General features: G+C 35.3%; 1 protein-coding gene across 1 annotated transcript; it reads right to left on the bottom strand.

Annotated features, from left to right (window-relative positions):
* Positions 1-16,672: 16,672 nt before the first annotated feature.
* LOC136822286 (uncharacterized) lies at positions 16,673-17,392 on the bottom strand. The gene has a single exon (XM_067078526.1). It carries the CDS (start codon positions 17,390-17,392, stop codon positions 16,673-16,675), a length of 720 nt encoding a protein of 239 aa, XP_066934627.1.
* Between the last annotated feature and the right edge of the window lie 2,224 nt (positions 17,393-19,616).

Below are 19,616 nucleotides of genomic sequence, written 5' to 3'. Positions count from 1 at the left end.
CCAAAGATACCCACCCGGTCAACCTCCACCTGGTACCGTCCCGCTTCCCCCGAACTCCGCATCACAACACAACCCAGCATTAGATCCGTACAAAACTTCTGAAGATTTGCGAAAATATAGAGAATCGGCACTCATGAAACCAAACGAGGAAATGAACAGAAAGCCTGAAATGCAGACAATTGTACAAGGTATACAGGACATGCATGCGCACAGTCCAAAGGATCTCTCATACGAGGAAAACCGCTTACCTGCCAATCGACCACCTGAGAGAAGGATGTACGCTTCGGAGAGCATAAGACCTGATCTTAGTGCAACTTCTACGATGACGACGACAACCATAAACGGTTTCTTACAAGCGCATCCTCACGGGATCTCATCAATCTTTATGCCAGTGCAGCAAGTTCGCTTCCCTTACGGCCATCCTACAGATCCATCGCAAAGTCCCTATCAACTACCACCCAGTTCAACTCTAGTCACTCGTCCTGTTACAAATGGCAAGAAAATCACCTCAGGGGTTGCTGCCATCTACCCACCACCCGGAAACTACCAAATCCTACCAGCAATGCATGTTCAAACACACGGTGACCGAACACGCCCTATCATCATGGCCGCCAACCCGCCACCTCACGTTCGACCGCGTATACAACCAGCTCAACCCACCCTACATTCTGGTAAATATCCATCCGTACCACCGAACTTACAGCGCTTTGACAGCCGGGTATCACCTGGAATTTACACCACTGATCACCCGCGCATGCCCGTTTCTGATTCGCACGCTCCGTACACCGCACTACAAAACATACGCTCCTCAGAGAGCTCTCAAATTGGATATCAAAAACTCGATCCATCGAACGTTCCTAAACTAGACAATGTAATAAGCTTTGGTAATAAATCTGCAACTACGATACCAGCTCCGCAACCTATTGTGAAGAAAGAGCCAGTCGATTCCGATTATTCCCCTAGTATGAATAGAACTGAGAAACAAGGATCAGATTATTCTTCTAATATGAACAGAACTGAAAAACAAGGACCTTTATCACCGGCCGGTCTTTTTTCGCCGACTGAGCCGAAATTGTTTCAACCAAACGTCCACAAACCTGTTTTAAAGAAACACATTTCAAGGATTAATTTGAAATTTGATAGGAAAAAAGATTTGATTGGAAAGGTAAGATTTCGATCTCATGGTCGACGAGTAGTTACATTTCGAAGAACAAACGCGCAAGGTGGTTTTTAAAGGATAGTTGTTGCCTTGATAGCGTATAATAGACCTTTTCATAAATTACGTTACGAACATCACTTTGAAAACACCTCGTTTTGAAATTATTGCCATGGTGATTAACTCCCAGCGGATTTTATTAAAACTACTTCCTGTTCATAAAAAAATACTTTCATGTCTCAAGAGACATATCACCAATTGTTTGAATACGAGGTAAGTGATGTTCGTGACGTAATTGATGAAAAGGTCTATTCACTTACGCCCTTCTTCTACTACAGCCACAAATCTCTTTAAACTGTGCGCTTTGTTTTTTTTTCATGTCTCAATTTTTAATGACATTACGTGGCAATAACATCGTCTATCTAAGGTCCAAATGCATTGATTTATCTTTTGTTTTTAAGATTTAAATCACCAATTCAACTCTTTTGAAGTGGGAAATAATAATACAATAAATGCTGAAGTTTTGTCACTTCCACCGTAGGGACAATTTGGTGTTGTGTACAAAGCAAAATGGATGTTCGCCGACCCGAGTACGAAACAAAAGAAAGAGGTAAGAATACTAAAATCAGTCTGGAATATTAATAAACGGTTTTTTGCCCACGTTTTTATGTTCTTTTGCAAAGAACTGCTCCTCCATCATTTCAATCATTGAAACTAGAGCCTCTTAGAATAATTATGAAAATATTCACTGCCGACAAATACAACTACAGCAATTGTAGCAATATAAATAAACTGAATGGGAGGTCGGCAATACTTGTTAAATTTCCGAAAGTTTTTAAGAATTTTTAGTAAACGCTTGGTCTACGTTAAACTACCAATGGGCTCTTCTAGAAATTGCCCGTAAATGGGGGTTGGAGGATATAAGTCCGGGGAGTTATGAAAAACCTATAGAATTTGCTCTATTTGAGGGTAATTTTGCTCTGTTTGAGGCTAATTTTGATTGTCCATGAGGTCAACTGATGTTTGTCCGGGGGTTAAACCTGCTGTCCTACGGGGGTAAATTTCTAAAAAATGTTATATACGTCACCTTTCCATCACCATAGGTGGACGTGGCAGTGAAGACGTTACACGAAGACAACCCGCTCACGGATGAAGCGATGGATGATTTACGGAAAGAAGCAGACGCCATGGCCATTCTGACGTCTGAAAGTCTCACCGAAAACGAGGGTTCAAAACATATCTTGAAAATGTATGGAGTTTGTGATGGTAAGAGAATTTTATATACAGTGTGACCTAGAAAAAATTCCGTCATACTATTTTACATGCAGTTGATTATCGCTAATTCGAATTGGAACGGGGAGTCAAATTCGTTCAAATTACAGCGAAATTCGAATTAAAGAAATCATTTTACGAAGGTTTTTCAATTAGTATGAACTATAGAAAAACTGTAATAATAGTTCGAATCATCCATTGAGTTCACTGTAAATTACAATCCTCATATTCAATGCCGATTTCTAAGACCTGGTTACTGGATTTCCTTTCCTTCTTTTTTTTTCATAGACCTTTTTCATTTTTTTGATAATTGAAGAAATTCCAAATCGGAGAATGGGCCATTCCATTTTATATCCATAAAGGGGGTGGTCGAACATTTCCAGAGGGTGACTTGAGCAGAATTTCTAAGGGGTCTAAAAGAGTGTTTTTTTTCAGTGGGGTAAAAAATTATATTTTAAAATTTCCAGGGGGTAAAAGACTGATTTTAGTTCGTCCACCGTCACTTTAAGGTATCCACACTTCCAAGAAATCTTTTTTAACTTGAAAAGGCCCAATGCGACTGACGTGTTTGAAAGTTGATTCGACGATTGATCTTTGTCAAATTTGATTGGAAAACTGAAAAACAAAATCATGCTCTACAATTAAATCTTCTAATGAACCTGCACATTCTGCAAATTGAAATCTTCTTTCACCCAACAATAAGTCTACCACCGGGGGTACTAGGTTTGCAAGGTGACGGGTATGTCCGAGCCAAAGTTCGAAAATCGACCCTTTGAGAGACTGAATTTCGAAAAATTTGGCCAATTTTTAACGTTTTTATGACCCTGTAAGATATTTTTTTCCCAGTGTTGCATCTTTTATGTCGGTAGACGGAAATCAGTCCAGTTGAATATTTTAGTATGTATTTCCGTGCCAATAACAAGTTTTGAAATCAGAAATTCGTAGAATTCAAATCCCTGTAGACACATTTCCTTCTAGACTAACTAGAGCTTGTTACAACAACTTACGAGAATTTAAAGTAATCAATTTTTGATATTTCGTAGTTTAATTTACCTCCCTTTGTCTCTTAGATCACAAAAGCCCGAAGAAATTCTCAATAATTACGGAACGTGCACAGGGCGGTGCATTAGATACATACCTCTACAAAAACAAGGTAGAATGACCTTATCGGCGAAAACTTCGTCGGGGAAAATTTTCGTCACTTGGTCAAAATTTCGTCACTTTTCCCCGACGAAGTTTTTCCCGATAAGGTAAATAATCTCATATTAAGTTTTGACTGGAGTTCACTGGAGTCATTTATTATCCGCAAACCTAATACAGTAATATAGTTTGTATATGGTTATGATTATACCATAATTATTACATGATAACTTTCATTATGTCTGAATTAATACCCTAGCACCTTAAACTAATTAAGTCTTGACCTGGTCTCAGAAAATCGTTACTTTTCTGTTAATTTAAGTGTTTGCTCAGGTTAGGATGGTCAGCACCGTATTTCCTCCGCCTCGCTCTTTTAATAATTAGTAAGGTAATGCAGGGGAGTCTTCATAACTCGAATGTCTCCTTAACTCGCTTAAGTTTTCTGACCCCTTCAGTCAACAATGCCTCGTGAACAAATCTCCTTAACTCGAAATTTCCACAACTCGAATTTCACAAGTTTGTGCTCCCCGTGTGTGCGTGCGTGCGTGCGTGCTCAAGTTACGGAGATTCAACTGTACAATAATTTTGTCCTTTCCGTTGACCGCGAAAACGATTGTAATGGTGGTTCATTGTTGATTATTTCAATCACTTTAACCTTTTTGTTTTTATTTATAGGCGAGTCTTGGGGACAATGGATTTGGTTATTGTTTATTCTACGCACGCCAAATCGCTATTGGGATGGAATATCTGGTAAGCTGGTATTAGTGATATATTGTTACATTATACTCACAGATTTCTGTAAAGCCCGAAGGGCTAGATGGCGTGCTTTAAGCTTTTAAGCAAAAAAATGTGAATATCGTAGAATACTGCAAAAATATTGTTGCTTTGTTTTCGAAAACCCGCGAAGCTTCTGATTGATCAAGCGCTGAAATTTATTGTAATGCCACTTGACCGTGGTAGGATTTCCTACCGATCCACGGCACACTTTTCAGCCAAAGCATGACATCTAGCCCTTTGGGCTTTATAAATCTATTTTTATACTAGGATATAATTGGGTCAGTAAAATCTGTTTCTAAAGCCCGAAGGGCTAGATGCCGTGTTTTAAGCTTTTAAGCAAAAAATGTAAATAAAATATCGTTGAATACTGCAAAAAATATTGTTGCTTTGTTTTCGAAAACCCGTGAAGGTTTTGATTGATCAAGCGCTGAAATTTATTGTAATGTCACTTGACTGCGGTAGGATTTCCTACCAAACCACGGCACACTTTTCAGCCAAAAGCATGACATCTAGCCCTTTGGGCTTTATATTTATAAATCTATTTTTATACTAGGATTTAATTGGGTCAATAAAATCTGTTTCAGGCCAGGTTAGAATTGGAACGGGTTTGCTACGGTCTTTAGATGTAGTGTTTTTATAAGCATAGCTAATGTCCAATGAGATAATTACTCGAACTTTTTGACTGTGTCATATCTATGAATTTTAATAAATAATTATCTTGTGCATTTAATGTAATGATATTCTAAGCCTTATTCTTCCTCATTTTGTCCTCCTCTAATGTATTTCATTTCTCTCTCATTTTTCAGCATAGTCTAAATCTCATCCATCGTGACTTGGCGTGTCGAAACATTTTGGTGATGGACCGAGAACTTGTGAAAATATCTGATTTCGGTTTGAGTAGGATTTTCACAGATAGTGAATATTATAGAACGACCAAAGACAAAAAGCTACCTTTTCATTGGTAAGTTTGTTTTAAAGAATTTCGCTTCCTAAAAAATAAACGGTTGAATATTCATGTATAAAATTGATTTCTAAATAAGTTTGCGTTTACAATGTATAGTATATAAGTTTGCGTTTATCGACCCAGTGATATTCATATTGGAAGTTTATCGTGGCTTGGGTCACGAGATTTACGGATCACGGCTACGTTTCGAGAGATTCTTCTCCCATCATCGGGCAAATTGATTTCATTGATAAAATTGATGAAATCTTGTCCTTGATATTAATTCGAAAATTGATATGTCGACATTTTGTCTATACTTTTCTTTGCTAAAAGATATTCTTTTTCATGACAAGGAGGCGCGTCTCTTATGCTGACAAAGCAGAATGAACAAAAGAATTTCTCAAAATTTGTGTTAGGGAAGGGGAGAAAAGTTTTCTTTCTTTTGTTTAAAAATGCTGAGTTAGCAAATGGTCAGCGGTACGTTAAATGATATCCTTCAAACTAATTTAGGATGGCTATTGAAACCATTGGGAATTTGAAGTATACGAAAGAAACGGATTATTGGAGTTACGGTGTGTTACTATGGGAAGCTCTCACTGTGCTCGATAAAGACTTTCAACGACCCAAAGTTCTCCCGTATAAAGAAATACCCAATGATGAGGTAAGTGAAAATGACTTAAATAAAGAAAAGAAACATTTGTGCTTTCTGTAAATTCTAGGCCAATTAAAGTAAAGGTTTTGTTTTTAAATAAGAGTGATATCGTTTGCTTACTCATCAACTTTAATTTACAAGCTTTTTCACATTGAATTGACACGGATGTGGAACAAGATTTGCCTGAAAGAGGAAAAGAGAAACACTTTTTTTGCTTATGTCAGCACGATAGGCAGACACTGTCCGAAACATGTGATATGAAACATTGTTAACCGGTTACTTTTTCGAAGCGGGCTACATGGCTTTTTGCGCAATGCAATACACGGGTTTCGAATTAAATTTTTGCTTAGCTTTAGCTATGATCCCATGTAAATTTGCACGAAAAATATCAAGTAAACAGAACGAAAATTGACCGTGTATCAAGCAATTTTAGCTCATTTTTCCATTTTGACAGACTTTATGGGTCATTATGAAAACAAAAAACATTAAAATAAAAAGTCAATCGTCAACCTCGTCCCCGTGTATCCCAGGCTTTATTTACGTTACTGATTGACGCCAGAGAATACCCTGGTGTTGGCTGATGCGAGTTCCCCCTCTCAGAGGGGGAACTTCTCAAAACAATACGTCATAAAATATTCTGACGTTACAAAGTTAGACTGCAATGCAACGACTTCAAAAAAGAAGAACGAATGAAATCTGACGTTTTGTTTTTGAATTACGTAATCTTTCGCGTTCGAAAACCAGCCAATGCCAGGGTATTATCTAGCGCTATCAGTAAGAATCAAAAAGCTGATAATACGCAGGGATCGAGGTTGGTCAATCGTTTAATCATATTTCTTTTATTGATTTAAAATAGAAAAACATCTTTTGAATGAACACCTGGCTTTCAAAAGAGAAGAAAGGAAATCTATCAACCTTTTATAAGGCATTTCCCCTTATCGCTCCTTTTATTTACTTGATTTTTTCTCTCGCGCCAGATTTAATTCGAAACCCGTGTATTGGTTCTTTTCGCATGACGACGGGCCTACATTGTCCAGAGTTGCCCGTCGTTAGGAAAATTCATTGTGACGTCACTTTTTCAAAGGAAAATGAACAATGCGTTGACATCATTTCTCTCATTTTTTATTTCTGACGTCAGAAATTATAGCAATTTTTTATCTCTTTTCGCTTGTTTTTTCTGCTTTATTTCGCTATTTTTCCTGGATAAAGCGCTAAAAATCAATCAAAGTTGAAGGAAACGGTTAACAAATACAATAATGACCAGTTTTTTTCGGGCTGTACTGAAAATATTGCCCTCGGTCAACGCAACAACCTCGCAAGCTCGGTCGTTACTTGACCTCGGGCAATATTTCTCAGTACAGCCCTCACTAACCGGTCATTATTGTATTAGAAACACTTGTGTAAAAATAAAACCTTTAACATATACAAAAAATTTCCTTTTACCTGATTCGTGCAAAAAATCACGAAAAAAGTCGAGTAAAGCTCTGATTGGCTGAGACATGCAAAGATTACCTCATACTTTTGACATTTTGAAAAAAATGTGTTTATGTGAGCAGTTTTCGGTCAATCATAGCTTTACTCGGCGTTTTTTCGTGACTTTTTTACATGAATCTGCTAATTAGCCAAATTCTGGAGCCGCTCGCTGCGCTGCCGTGCGTAGCTTGTAGGGACAAAAATTACTTTCGCTCTCGTTTTTAGGCGGCATTCGCAGATATTTGGTAAGAAAACAGTGAGACTCCCCCTTCTTTTTACTAGCAAAAAATAGGAAAAAGAGATTGGATTTATGTTGGAATTTTTATTGGATTTAAAGAAAAAGCCTCTTCCAAACATGAAACGTTTATAATCACTCATAGTTGGAGGAATTTTCAATTATCCCGGGCTCAGTCTTTGGCCTATAGCCTATGAACTTTTTGTACTGCATATGCCTTATTTGGACTACTTTTGTAGAAAAACTTTTCTGCTCACTTTGGGCCTCAGTTGAGTATGATAGGTAGATTTTGGGTTGGGAAATAGTTAAAAAGTAAAATTATACATAAACATGATTGAGTGTTTGAGAGTATTTTGACTTGACTTCATGTTATCTTTACCACCACAAAATTATTCAACAGAATAGAATTTATAAACTATTTTCAAGCATAAAAATATTTGGCTGAAACAAATTTTGTACAAATTTATATATTTAAATGATAAAGTAAAAACATCTCAAAGTTTTTTTATTATAATCCTTTGTGACAGTACTTTTTCTGTTGGGAAGTTGGAAGCTTTTCCACTGAACAGATAATCCAAATAAAAAAATAATTTCAGACAGTGCTTTAGGCATCATAACTTTGCCTGAAAATGCAATGACTACAAAGTGGATTTGTACCGTCAAGGGATCTAACTTGGGACAGTCTGACAAAACATGGGGCATTAATTCGGCAATCATTTCACCGAACCTCTATTAAGTCATTTAATTAACATAGTCGCAAATCATAGAAAACAAACTTGTTGTCAACAGAGATTTAACAGTGAAAAAACAGTTCAGAAAGTCAACCATCCCATGATATGACCACTCGTCCCAAGTTAGAGCCGTTGACGGTATGCCGGATATCCAAAACAATAACAATCCATTATATGATATACACAATCATGTCAATGTCATAAGGTACTTTCAATTTTTTGCGGTACTTCCAAAATTTCAGAATCTTTGGGCGCTTTCTTTGGATTTGCTTATCCTTTTCTTGTCCTGGATCCAATCAAAACCTGCACGTAAAACATACCCCAAAATCAGTCACGTTTATAACATTATAACTCGGTCTTTGACGACTGGGAAGATTCAACGACAAAATTTTGAGAGTTAAAGTAAAGTTTATCCCTCAGCGCAGTCACAGTGATGAATCCGATCTGACCGTTAGTGTCTCTGCAGCCATTTTTGAGATGAATAAAATGAATCATGAAATTTTTTTTATCTAAAGGGATGGGTGAAACCATGTTTGAATGAGCCTATATCTTGGATATCTCTCTCATATCAAAACTGTTCAATGCGATCGAAAAAAAACCTTTCTCAGCTGAATTCCATGATAGGGAATGTTTGTGAAGCTATTATAGTCATTGTTTGCATCAATATAAAGTTACTTCTGCAAGTTAGTAGTCTCCTCCATCAACAGCTTTCGAAAGCAGTGAAATCGACGAAACTACTTGAGTGAAGTTTGTAAACAAAAAAGCAAGTTTCACACATTCATTATGTTCAAAAAGTATTGTCTTTTATTCCAATGTATGATAGAAGTCTATTCCAATACATTTGATGTTGGTTCCAAGTAGTATTCTTCTTCTTTCTTCCCAAGAATCACCAAATCTACTCAAAAAGGCAAAATGGCTTCCGCCTCGATTTTTGTCCCGACACGCGCATCAACTGCAGCGCAGCGAGCGGCTCCAGAATTTGGCTAATAGGAAATTCGTGTATTGATTATGTTCCTGCTGATAATAAAAGGTTTATAGGAGAGTCTTCGTACTCTTCCTATCTATTTCATTATTTTAGTGGACTTTGTATACTTGAAGGTTTCATTTTTACATAAGTGTTCCCGTTTTATATCAGACACATATTTCATATCAGGACAGTGTCTGCCTATTGTTATATTGTGCTGATATAAGCAAAAAATGTTTTTCTTTTCCTCTTTCTGGCCAACCTTGCTCCACATCCGTGTCAATCTAATGTGAAAAAGCAGCTCGTGAATTAAGATTGATGAGTAAGGAAACGACACCACTCTTATATAAAATCAAAACCTTTAACGCCAAAGTACATTCACTGAATTGTTGTTCCCTTTCCCTCTTTTAGTTACACAGTTATCTCGACAAAGGAAACCGTTTAGCGAAACCAAAAGGTTGCCCTGATAAATTATATAATGACATTATGTTAAAATGTTGGGATCGTGACCCACAACAACGGCCAACATTTTACCGGAGTAACAAAGCATTGAAGGACCTGATGGACGAAATTAATTTTTGTGTCGGTCAATAATATTTGATTGGATGTCTCATTTCTGCTCAATTCTAATTTATTAACTTTGTGCATGGTTTGCTTTTGTGTTTTGTGTATTTGTTTATGATGTGTGTCACTCATCATTATAAATGATATTTAAGCTTGTTAAGACGTTACGGTTCCGTTCCGTTCCGTTCCGAAGCGGTTCCAGAACCAGCGTGAACGTCAAAATTCGAAACGTCAAAAAAGAAGACGTTACAAAACAGATAGAAACGGTTTCGCTCCACTTTTTTCATTGGAACGGAACTACGTTTTCTTGCTCCGAAACGTTCCGAAACAGAACAGTAACGTGTGAACATTTGGTCTTAAAGCTTGTTGTTCCCAGGAAAATATTATTTTGCCCGAAAATCAATGTCACTATAGAGACTCTCGCATTATACAAAGAACATTCTGATAGACATTGACAGACTGGTGGACGTTAATAAGCGTTTTTAAGTTGGCCAACTATTTTCTTAAATACAACTAAGCATAATTTCATTAGGAAAGACACACCCCTGTCTCAGCGCCACTGGAACTTTTTCCTCAGTGGGAATAAAAATTCCTATTGAAATCCCGATGGGGATAGAAATTCTATTGTTCCAAGGTTAAAAAATACAGTGGGATGGTTTTGGAGTACAATTTTTAAACATTGAATTTCAAATGGGGATGAAATCAAAGTCATTTTCCCAGTAGGGCTGAAATTCTAGGGTATTTTCCCACCGGGGACGAAATTTTGATACAAGGGTGTAAAGACTGAGTGTTTGCGTCTCTTCGCTTAGAAATTCAAATAACCCCATACTGCAGACTAAATCTAATATTTTTTATCAGAATGAACTTGCATTAACTACACTTTATTTGTTATTTTCCTCAACGTTATTTAGATATTTCATATTTCATATTTAGTTTAAAACTAGTTTTTATTTTATATCAGAATTTATAATCTTATAATCGAGTATTAATATTATCAAAACTTGCTATTGTATAGTATGTTCAATGCCAAGTTTGCTTGAAACTTTTCCAGTCGAAGAAGCCATAGTAAGATAGCGTAGCGTGATAAGTATATTTTTATGTTGGTGTCAAACGGCAACAGTTTGCACCGACGTACAATGTATAAAAATCACAGCTTACATCTAATGATTAAATACAGTGTGTCTTAAAAAAAAGCAGAACAAATGTGTAAAAAAATCATCATAATTTATATGAATTTTTATGACCTAATTAATCATCTCAATAATTTGGGAATTTAATATTTGTTGGTAGAACAGAAGAACAAAGAAGCTACATCCGCGGGTGGGGGGTACTTGGGCAAAAAGGGGTACCTTTTTTCACCTCCGCCAGTCCCACGTAGGGTTGCAAAAACACCAAAATAGAAAAATCAGTCTCTCGTAGGGTATCTTTTTTGAGTGATTGGGAAAAAAGTTTTGAGAAAAGTTGCGATTTGTGTTAGTCCCATTCAGAGTATCTTTTTTCAACACGTCGGAGCTATACGAATGCTATACATTAATCTTAACACTCTTTTAAGGGCTACATACACTACACAATATATTGTCGGGCAATATATTGTCGATATATTGCTGAGTGCCGGCAATATATTGAAAAGGTGTCCGCAATATATTGTCAGCTTGATTTGCAATATTCTAACAATATAGGGGGATTGTTTACCGAAAAAAAATTCCTTTTTATAATAGAGTACCAGTTGTTTACTTCGTACATTACGGTCCGCAAACCATATTGTCGAATATTGTTCGTCAATATATTGTGTAGTCTAAGTAGCCCTTTACTCTTCTGCTTTTTCTGGACACACTGTGCTGTTAAAGAATCACATTGATAACTTTGCGTACAAACTAGGCAGCTTCAGCATTAAATCAGACAATTGTATCGAATTGCATTCGTTCTTACAGGCCTTTCCTTTAGTAGCTCTAGGAGAAGAAATCAAATTTGTTCTTGAGAAATGTAAAAGGTTTTATTTTTACATAAGTGCTCCCGCCTCATGGCATAATAAGTATTAAGCAAACGATATCACTCTTATTTAAAAACAAAGCCTTTAATTTTTGGCTATGTGCTGACTGGCTCAAGTATGCTGGCAGGATGACATTTTTGTTCAATGCTAATGATGAATGATATATTAATTTAGTCAAAGTAGAAATTTCAATACATATACATATTATATATACTTTTTTTGAAAATCAAATATGAAACCATAATTTGTCGATTTGTCCTCGTTACTTCGGTTACTTTAGCCAGAGGAATGCTTTAGCTGAGGGAAAGAAATCTATAAGCAGAGAATCGTGATAAAATTTAGAAACATCATTAACTCGACCAATCTTAAGCTGTTGTTTGCATGATGAGATGCAGTCTATGAAGAAAGAGCTTATTTTGTAAGAGCTTATTTTGTATATCTTCTAGTCATGGTCCAGCTAAAATACACATTTTCTGAGGTTTTTTTCGTTTTTTTTTTTCAATAAGGTACAACTGAATCTCCTAAGTAGGATTTGAAGACACCTTTTTTCTTCACCGGTTCGCCCCCGTGGCCCGTAAATTGAGGCTCAAAAGTGCCAAAAAAATAAGAATAGTCGAGCCTTGATAATAAAAATTTACTGGTTCTTATAAAAAAGATTCAATCGAGGAAGATACAAAACTGTCCATTTTTTCCTCCCGTGTCAATAAAATCAATTCGCTTTCTCAAAACGAAAAAAACACAATTTTTAATTGCTTCGCGACGGAAGACACTCATTTTCTTCAATAATAGACTTTTTCGAAGTCATTAAAATTTGGCAAGAACTTGCCAAATGTCAGGAGACCACATTCAAATTATTGCTCACCTCAACAAAACTAAATTTATCTTTTGATTAATTTTCTGAAGGAGAGAAAGGGTGGGTTTAGAGAATCGATTAAGAAATACGGTGAAAATAACACATTTTGACTTGGTCACAGTTCCCTTTTTTGATTGTGTCCGCTATAATTGAATGTCCACCTTTTGGATTTGATTTTATGAGGAAATGGTCAGCGGGAAAAAAGAAGTGTCCACTACTAATCAGAAGGTGTGCGCCTTTTAAGGGCTACTTAGACTACACAATATATTGACGAACAATATTCGACAATATGGTTTGCGGACCGTAATGTACGAAGTAAACAACTGGTACTCTATTATAAAAAGGAATTTTTTTTCTGTAAACAATCCCCCTATATTGTTAGAATATTGCAAATCAAGCTGACAATATATTGCGGACACCTTTTCAATATATTGCCGGCACTCAGCAATATATCGACAATATATTGCCCGACAATATATTGTGTAGTGTATGTAGCCCTTTAGAGTGTCCATATTAATTGGAGGTTTTACTTTTTACTGATCAACTGATGAAGTCAGTTGGAAATTACGGACTCAAATAAAATCTAAAACACCCGATTTCTTAAGAAAATGGACAAAAATACTCACAAAATGTTTTTAAATTTGTTCCCGGGGGGGGGTACTAGGGTTGGCGGATGAGGGGTATGTCCGGACGGGACCTTAAAAAAACCAAAACTGAGAGAGACTGATTTCTGCCGAAAAGATGACCCTTTTTTGAAAAATTTTCTTCCATTTTAGAAAAAAATCCTACCCTTAAACAGAGGCATTTTTACAATTTTTTACTCTCAAACCGTCCTGCACATACCCAGCACCCATTTACCCCCCCCCCCCCCGGGGGAATGTTAAAACCCAAAAAAAGTTAAGAAGATCCGAATGCTTCAAAAATTGTGGATGTTCTTATAAAAAACGTATATAGCGAAAACCATAAGCGGTCAACAGAGATATGATATAGTTTTAGTATTACAATAAAGTGCAATACTTTCGTATTCACTTTATTTTGTTTTGTTTCTTATAACTAAGCGATCTTACAAGTTCTTCTTGTTAAACAGGAATTTTTCAACAAGTTTCACTGGTTTTACATGAAAAGTAATAGTCTAATGAAAAGACAACATCGTGCTCCTATAATGGGAATATGCACGGGTGTGTAAGGACTCTAAGGCTCTAAGGTTCGCAAAATAATTTTCTTGGTACTAACATCACGACAGATTTCTGTTGCTAGGTTTTACTTTTGCCACAGTAAGTCCTGTAAGTCACCTAAATTAAGGTGAAAGCCTCTTCAAGCTGTGGTACTGAATAACTTTTCCGGATACAATGCATATAATATAATGAAGGCTCAAATTTGGTAAAAAATAAAACGCTGACCTTTTTAAGGGCTACATACACTACACAATATATTGTCGATATATTGCTGAGTGCCGGCAATATATTGAAAAGGTGTCCGCAATATATTGTCAGCTTGATTTGCAATATTCTAACAATATAGGGGGATTGTTTACCGAAAAAAAATTCCTTTTTATAATAGAGTACCAGTTGTTTACTTCGTACATTACGGTCCGCAAACCATATTGTCGAATATTGTTCGTCAATATATTGTGTAGTCTAAGTAGCCCTTTAGAGTTATACTTTTAAAGCTGTTTGAGCTTTCTTAGAAAAAAGATTTTCGGATGCGTCGCCAAATTACTAATATTGTAAGAAAAGTTTCTTGAATCAATGTTCCGACTTAAAATTTTCATTAAACCCAAATTAACAAAATCAACAAATCGAGGTCCAAGCATATAAATAAAGGCTGAAACTGAGATTTTGCTAAACATATTGAGCCTAGACCTGATTTTCCTGTACTCTCGGGTACCTAATAGCCGGGGGGTTTGGAATAAGCAGGGGGGTTGGAAAAAATCTCTAAATTTAATAAGCGGGGGGGTTGGAATAAAAATGTCCTGGGTGGAAAATGTTCGAAAAGGAAGCTGATACAGCAGAATTAGGGCAAAAGAGGGAACTTTCAAAAAAAAATTTCCCGAAAATCAATAAGCGGGGGGGTTGGAATAAGAATGTCCTGGGTGGAAAATTTTCGAAAAATTAATTAGCGGGCCCCCCCGGCTATTAGGTACCCGAGAGTATGCTTATAAAAGATAAAAAGTGTATCAACTGTTTATCATCATAAGAAAATGAAAAAATTATCAACTGTTTAGGAAATTTTCCTGCAGAAGTGCTCATTAACAATTGGAACAATGAAATATTTTTTTCAGGACAATGCTTTAATATGCAGGACATTTTAAAACAAAATGGTGTGCCATTTAACTTTGGTTATAAAAGGAAAGTGTAGATGATTTATTATGACTAGCAATGAAACAGCTTGTTTTTTAATTAATCACTCAAATGTCAATTTGAAACTTGCGTCAAAAGCAAAAAAAAGTGGACAGTTACGAAAACTGTTGGTTTGGTGTAACTGTACACCAGTAGGATTTTCTTTGTGGTTTTGTGGGAAAGTCACTTCATAAAAGAATATTTTCAATACTTGATTTTTCTTTTCTTTCTTTTGAAATATCACAAATATATTTCCACAAAAGTTAGATACAACAAAGCAACTAACATAATTTATACTACATAATATATGTATAACCCTTTTTCGTCTATTACAAAAAGAGACAAAACACAACGTTTTTCACTAATTTGAAACCTTTCTAAAAACTTATATATAAGAATATCATTAATAATGTTAATGTGGCTGAATTCATTATAAAAATATTAAAATTACAATATATATCTACAAAAATGAGTTTTGCAAATTATAATTCAAATTGTTTTAACCTTCGTTCCGTATGTACTTTATAATAATTTTAAATAAAAAACTAACAAAAACCTACTCAAATGTTTAAGTTTCCTTTCTAAGACATTTCCAGAATCCTTCCAAAAGATAAAGTCCATTTCAAAAGTACAGGATGACTGTGTCATCAAAATCTTGATTAATCAGGAAATTATATTTATTTACTTTATAAGCAACACTGCTATAGCAACGCTAACGTCACATGAGTTTGCATGTTTGCAACATGAAAATTTTAAGATCTTTAGTAAACACTTCAGAAATTGTCCAAAGAAAACATAAGCTCGGGTATCCATTCTCAGATCGAATTTCTCTCCAAAAGCTCAAGTTTCAACAATGAAAGATACTAGATCTTGCCACCAACAGTGTGGAAAATAAACAAAGGCAACACTAGTTATAAATTGAAATATGCGTAATAATGAAAAAAACTATAATAAAATAATATTAACTCTAAAGACTTTTTTTGAAAAATAACTATGATACAAACTAAAACAATATAAATTCTAACAATCTTAATTTTTATTTTTTTGTTTTTAAATATAATGAATAGATATATTCTAAGTTTCTTTATAAAATACAAAAAAAAAGAAATTTAATGATAAACAATAATACAATATCTTGAAAACTCAAAAGAATTTTTTATATATAAACAAATTAAAAGGCAAAAAAATATGCCTGATTCTTTCAAATTGAATACCTTAAAATACAGTTTTAATTTTGTATATAAGCTTTCTACACATGAAAATGTCAATTTTGAAAATATGTTACAAATAACTTCAATATTTTAATTAATATTCAGAAAAACTGTCAGAAGATAATGTGTTCACTACATTGCACAGCATGCAGTCAAAACAAAAGAGAATAAACAAACAATAAAATTTGTTGAGCCTTTTCATCATGCAGGTTTATTGGAAGCTCTGCCCCTCTCCACATCACTAAATTCGTGATAGAGAAACTTTTGTTTACATCAATAGAAAGGCATTGAATACCTATCAAATCTTTTTTTTTTTGCTTGGTTATTGACTAGCTAGAGAATAAATCTAGTTTAAAATAAATTTGATAAAAACTATACCCCAACCAGGACTTGCATGATTTGATCAAGCTCTTGGAAAAATGAATCAGGTTGACAACGGTTATACTCGGAAGCACAGCTTCGTGGATAGGGTTGCCATTCCTTTGCTTGGAAGGATTGAAACGAATTATCAAAATCATAAAGAGATATATCAACGTCTGTAAAATTACTACCAACTTCAACAGATTCTAGGATTGGGTTAGGATTTGAATTTTGTGCTGTTAGGGTCGGTAAAGTTAAACTATCCCACATGAAACCAGACACATAGCCAGAAGGTCTGTTTGAAAAGCAGTCTGTAGATGGGTTAATTTTCCTGTGGTCGCCAATAGCTCCAAATTTGTTTTCTTTTTTATCCTCATCAAACTTTGATGTGTCGTCAAATGTGAATGTTGTAACTTGTGCGTCTAAAGATTGTGTTGTTTGTTCTATCGTGTATGAAGTTGGTGAAAAATAATCATCAACATGCATGTGCATTTCTTTATATTGTTGATGTTTCATTTCATATTCTTCAGCAAGCATTTCATTGTCCATTTCTCGTTCAATTTGCTGAACTGTGTTGTTAATTATTACAGTCCTACGTAATGATGGTTCCTTTCTGCCATGTCGTTTTTGTAGTTTACACATAGACATATTCAAGACCATTTGTCTCATCGCTATTCTTTCATTTTTGTCAGCATCAGAGAGTCTTCTTTTTGTTGCTCGGTTATCAATCATATTTTGGAAAACCTGTGAAAGTAACAACAAAAGATATTCTTATAATTGAAGTATGAAGTCTGCATATATCATGTGATAAAGATAAAGATAAAGAACACTTCGAAAGCTACGACGCTTCAGTAACAGTAACAGTCGTCAAGTGATGATAAAAAGGTTGGTATTTATCACCTTCTAAGAATTTTCAAAACAGCAATGGGAAAAATTATCTGGTATTTGCAATGACAAACAAGAGAGAGCTAGGAGGATCAAACCACTTACGAAAGTGAGATTTGTGGTGTTCTTTACTTGGGTAAAACGTCTCAGTCTTTCTCTGTCTCTGGTGCAGACAAGAATGCGTTCAGTCACACCAGAAATTCTACAAAATAGTGCTATCCGTGGGTTAACGCATCTATGGCTATCTGAACTTCTTAGTATTGGAAATTATTTTAGTAAGTGAGTCCATTAAAAACAAATATTTCCAAAGCATCTTGGGAAATTTGTACCCAGTCCATTTCGTAATGTCTTCTTTGAATGTAAACAAACCCTCCTTCTCTGCGTTTTCACTTTTGTACTCTCCCCCTCTCAGTTACATTTATATAGTTACCTTTTTTTATAAGAATTATAGATATATATAAATCAAATAGTGCTTGCGGTACCGTCACGGTCATCAGCAGCTTGTGAACAATATAGTGTTTTCGTGTTCCTCTTGTTTTGCACATTTAGAATAACTTGAAAATTTTTGATTCGTTAGAAGAAGTGATGGCGAAAAATAATAAACGCCGGAGCGATAGATACAGAGAGAATGCAGTGCGGTCTGTTCTTATAAAACTTGTTCTCGATATCACAATTTGTAAGTTTGTATGTTATGTTGTTAATTCTGGCAACTCAGCAAAATTTGGTAACACTAAAGCTACATGCTTAAGTTTAAAGCAATCTGGGAGCTACGTAGCAAACTTTCATCACAATCAGGAAAATTATCGAACCAAAGTTGGTTCCGTGTTATAACAGCCGAAGCTATGACCCATATGTCACGCATCCCGCCTCAAATTTAAGCTCTATCAATCAAGCATTGCTCACTAGGGTTAGGATATAAGGTTTAAAGTCTTTGTGAGAACAAAGCTCTTAAAAGTAATAGGGAGTACCCTCAAAGCGTATTCGTTCTAAGAATCGAAATTTAATGTGTGATACGTGATTTAGACTAATGTGCGCTATTCTTAAGGGATGAAAAAAAATTTGGCAATTATTATTGATCGTATGTGAGTAAAATGTTTACGCGATGGCATGGTGACGCCGCGTCGCGCTTTGGGAATGGAAATAAGAACTTAAACTAAGTACCTCCGCCCTTATGCGTTAACAAGCCATAAGTTCATAATTTGTTTAGGCTTCTGCTCATCCTCTAGCGAAAAATTTTCTCATAGAAAGTATATATAGGAAGTATATCTGTAGAGGTCTGTGATTCAGACTATAATTTGTTGGGAGATTGTATAATACCATTTAGAGAATGTTTGTTAGGAATGTAAATAACCAAGTCACGTATTTGTTTCTTTGGTTTCTTATAACGAATGTTTTGTACGAAAAAAGGAAAACCATTTCGAAAGCGCTCCACGTTAGCCAAAACATATCTAAATATGGTGCGATGACGATCATAAAACTAATGGGAATACACATTCCATTTCATAAAAGATCTCATATCAAATGTCTTTTTTTTCTTGACATAATAAATGATTTGATTGACTTTGCCATTCATTGAAAAGTGTCATTTTAAATGTGTTTATAAGAATTTGATTTCTATAAGAACATATAGCAATTATTTTTCAATTGCAGTTCTACTGCCATTCACGCCGGTAATTCAGGAAAATCCTTTATTCTCTTAACCAGCTACTAACAATGCAGAAATTCATTAAAATTATGAAATTATGTGCTTCGGTTTGCTTATTGCATTCAAAGTCACATGATACTAGTACTAGTAGCATATATTAACCTCCCTACACGTTTATTTTCGTTCCTATAAACCCCATTTTGAAGAATGTTGCAGGTTGTCCTTTCTAAACAATCAATAGTAATTTCACAATCACGCTACTAGTATTTGGCAACCCTTGATTCCCTTTTTTATTTTTTTTTCACTCTTGAGAAGAGCTCTAATTCCATCAGGGTTTGAGAAAACTTTTAAAACTGTCTGGTTATGAAAGAAAGTTAAACGAACTGAAGATTCCAGGACAAACATATCTTATTAGAAGTTAAGAAA

This window comes from Clytia hemisphaerica, unplaced genomic scaffold, assembly GCF_902728285.1.
Source record: "Clytia hemisphaerica strain Z4C2 unplaced genomic scaffold, Clytia hemisphaerica genome assembly, whole genome shotgun sequence".
NCBI classification, from domain to species: domain Eukaryota; kingdom Metazoa; phylum Cnidaria; class Hydrozoa; order Leptothecata; family Clytiidae; genus Clytia; species Clytia hemisphaerica.
The sequence above is the reverse complement of the archived record's forward strand: the minus strand, read 5'-3'. Positions and strand labels throughout refer to the sequence as shown.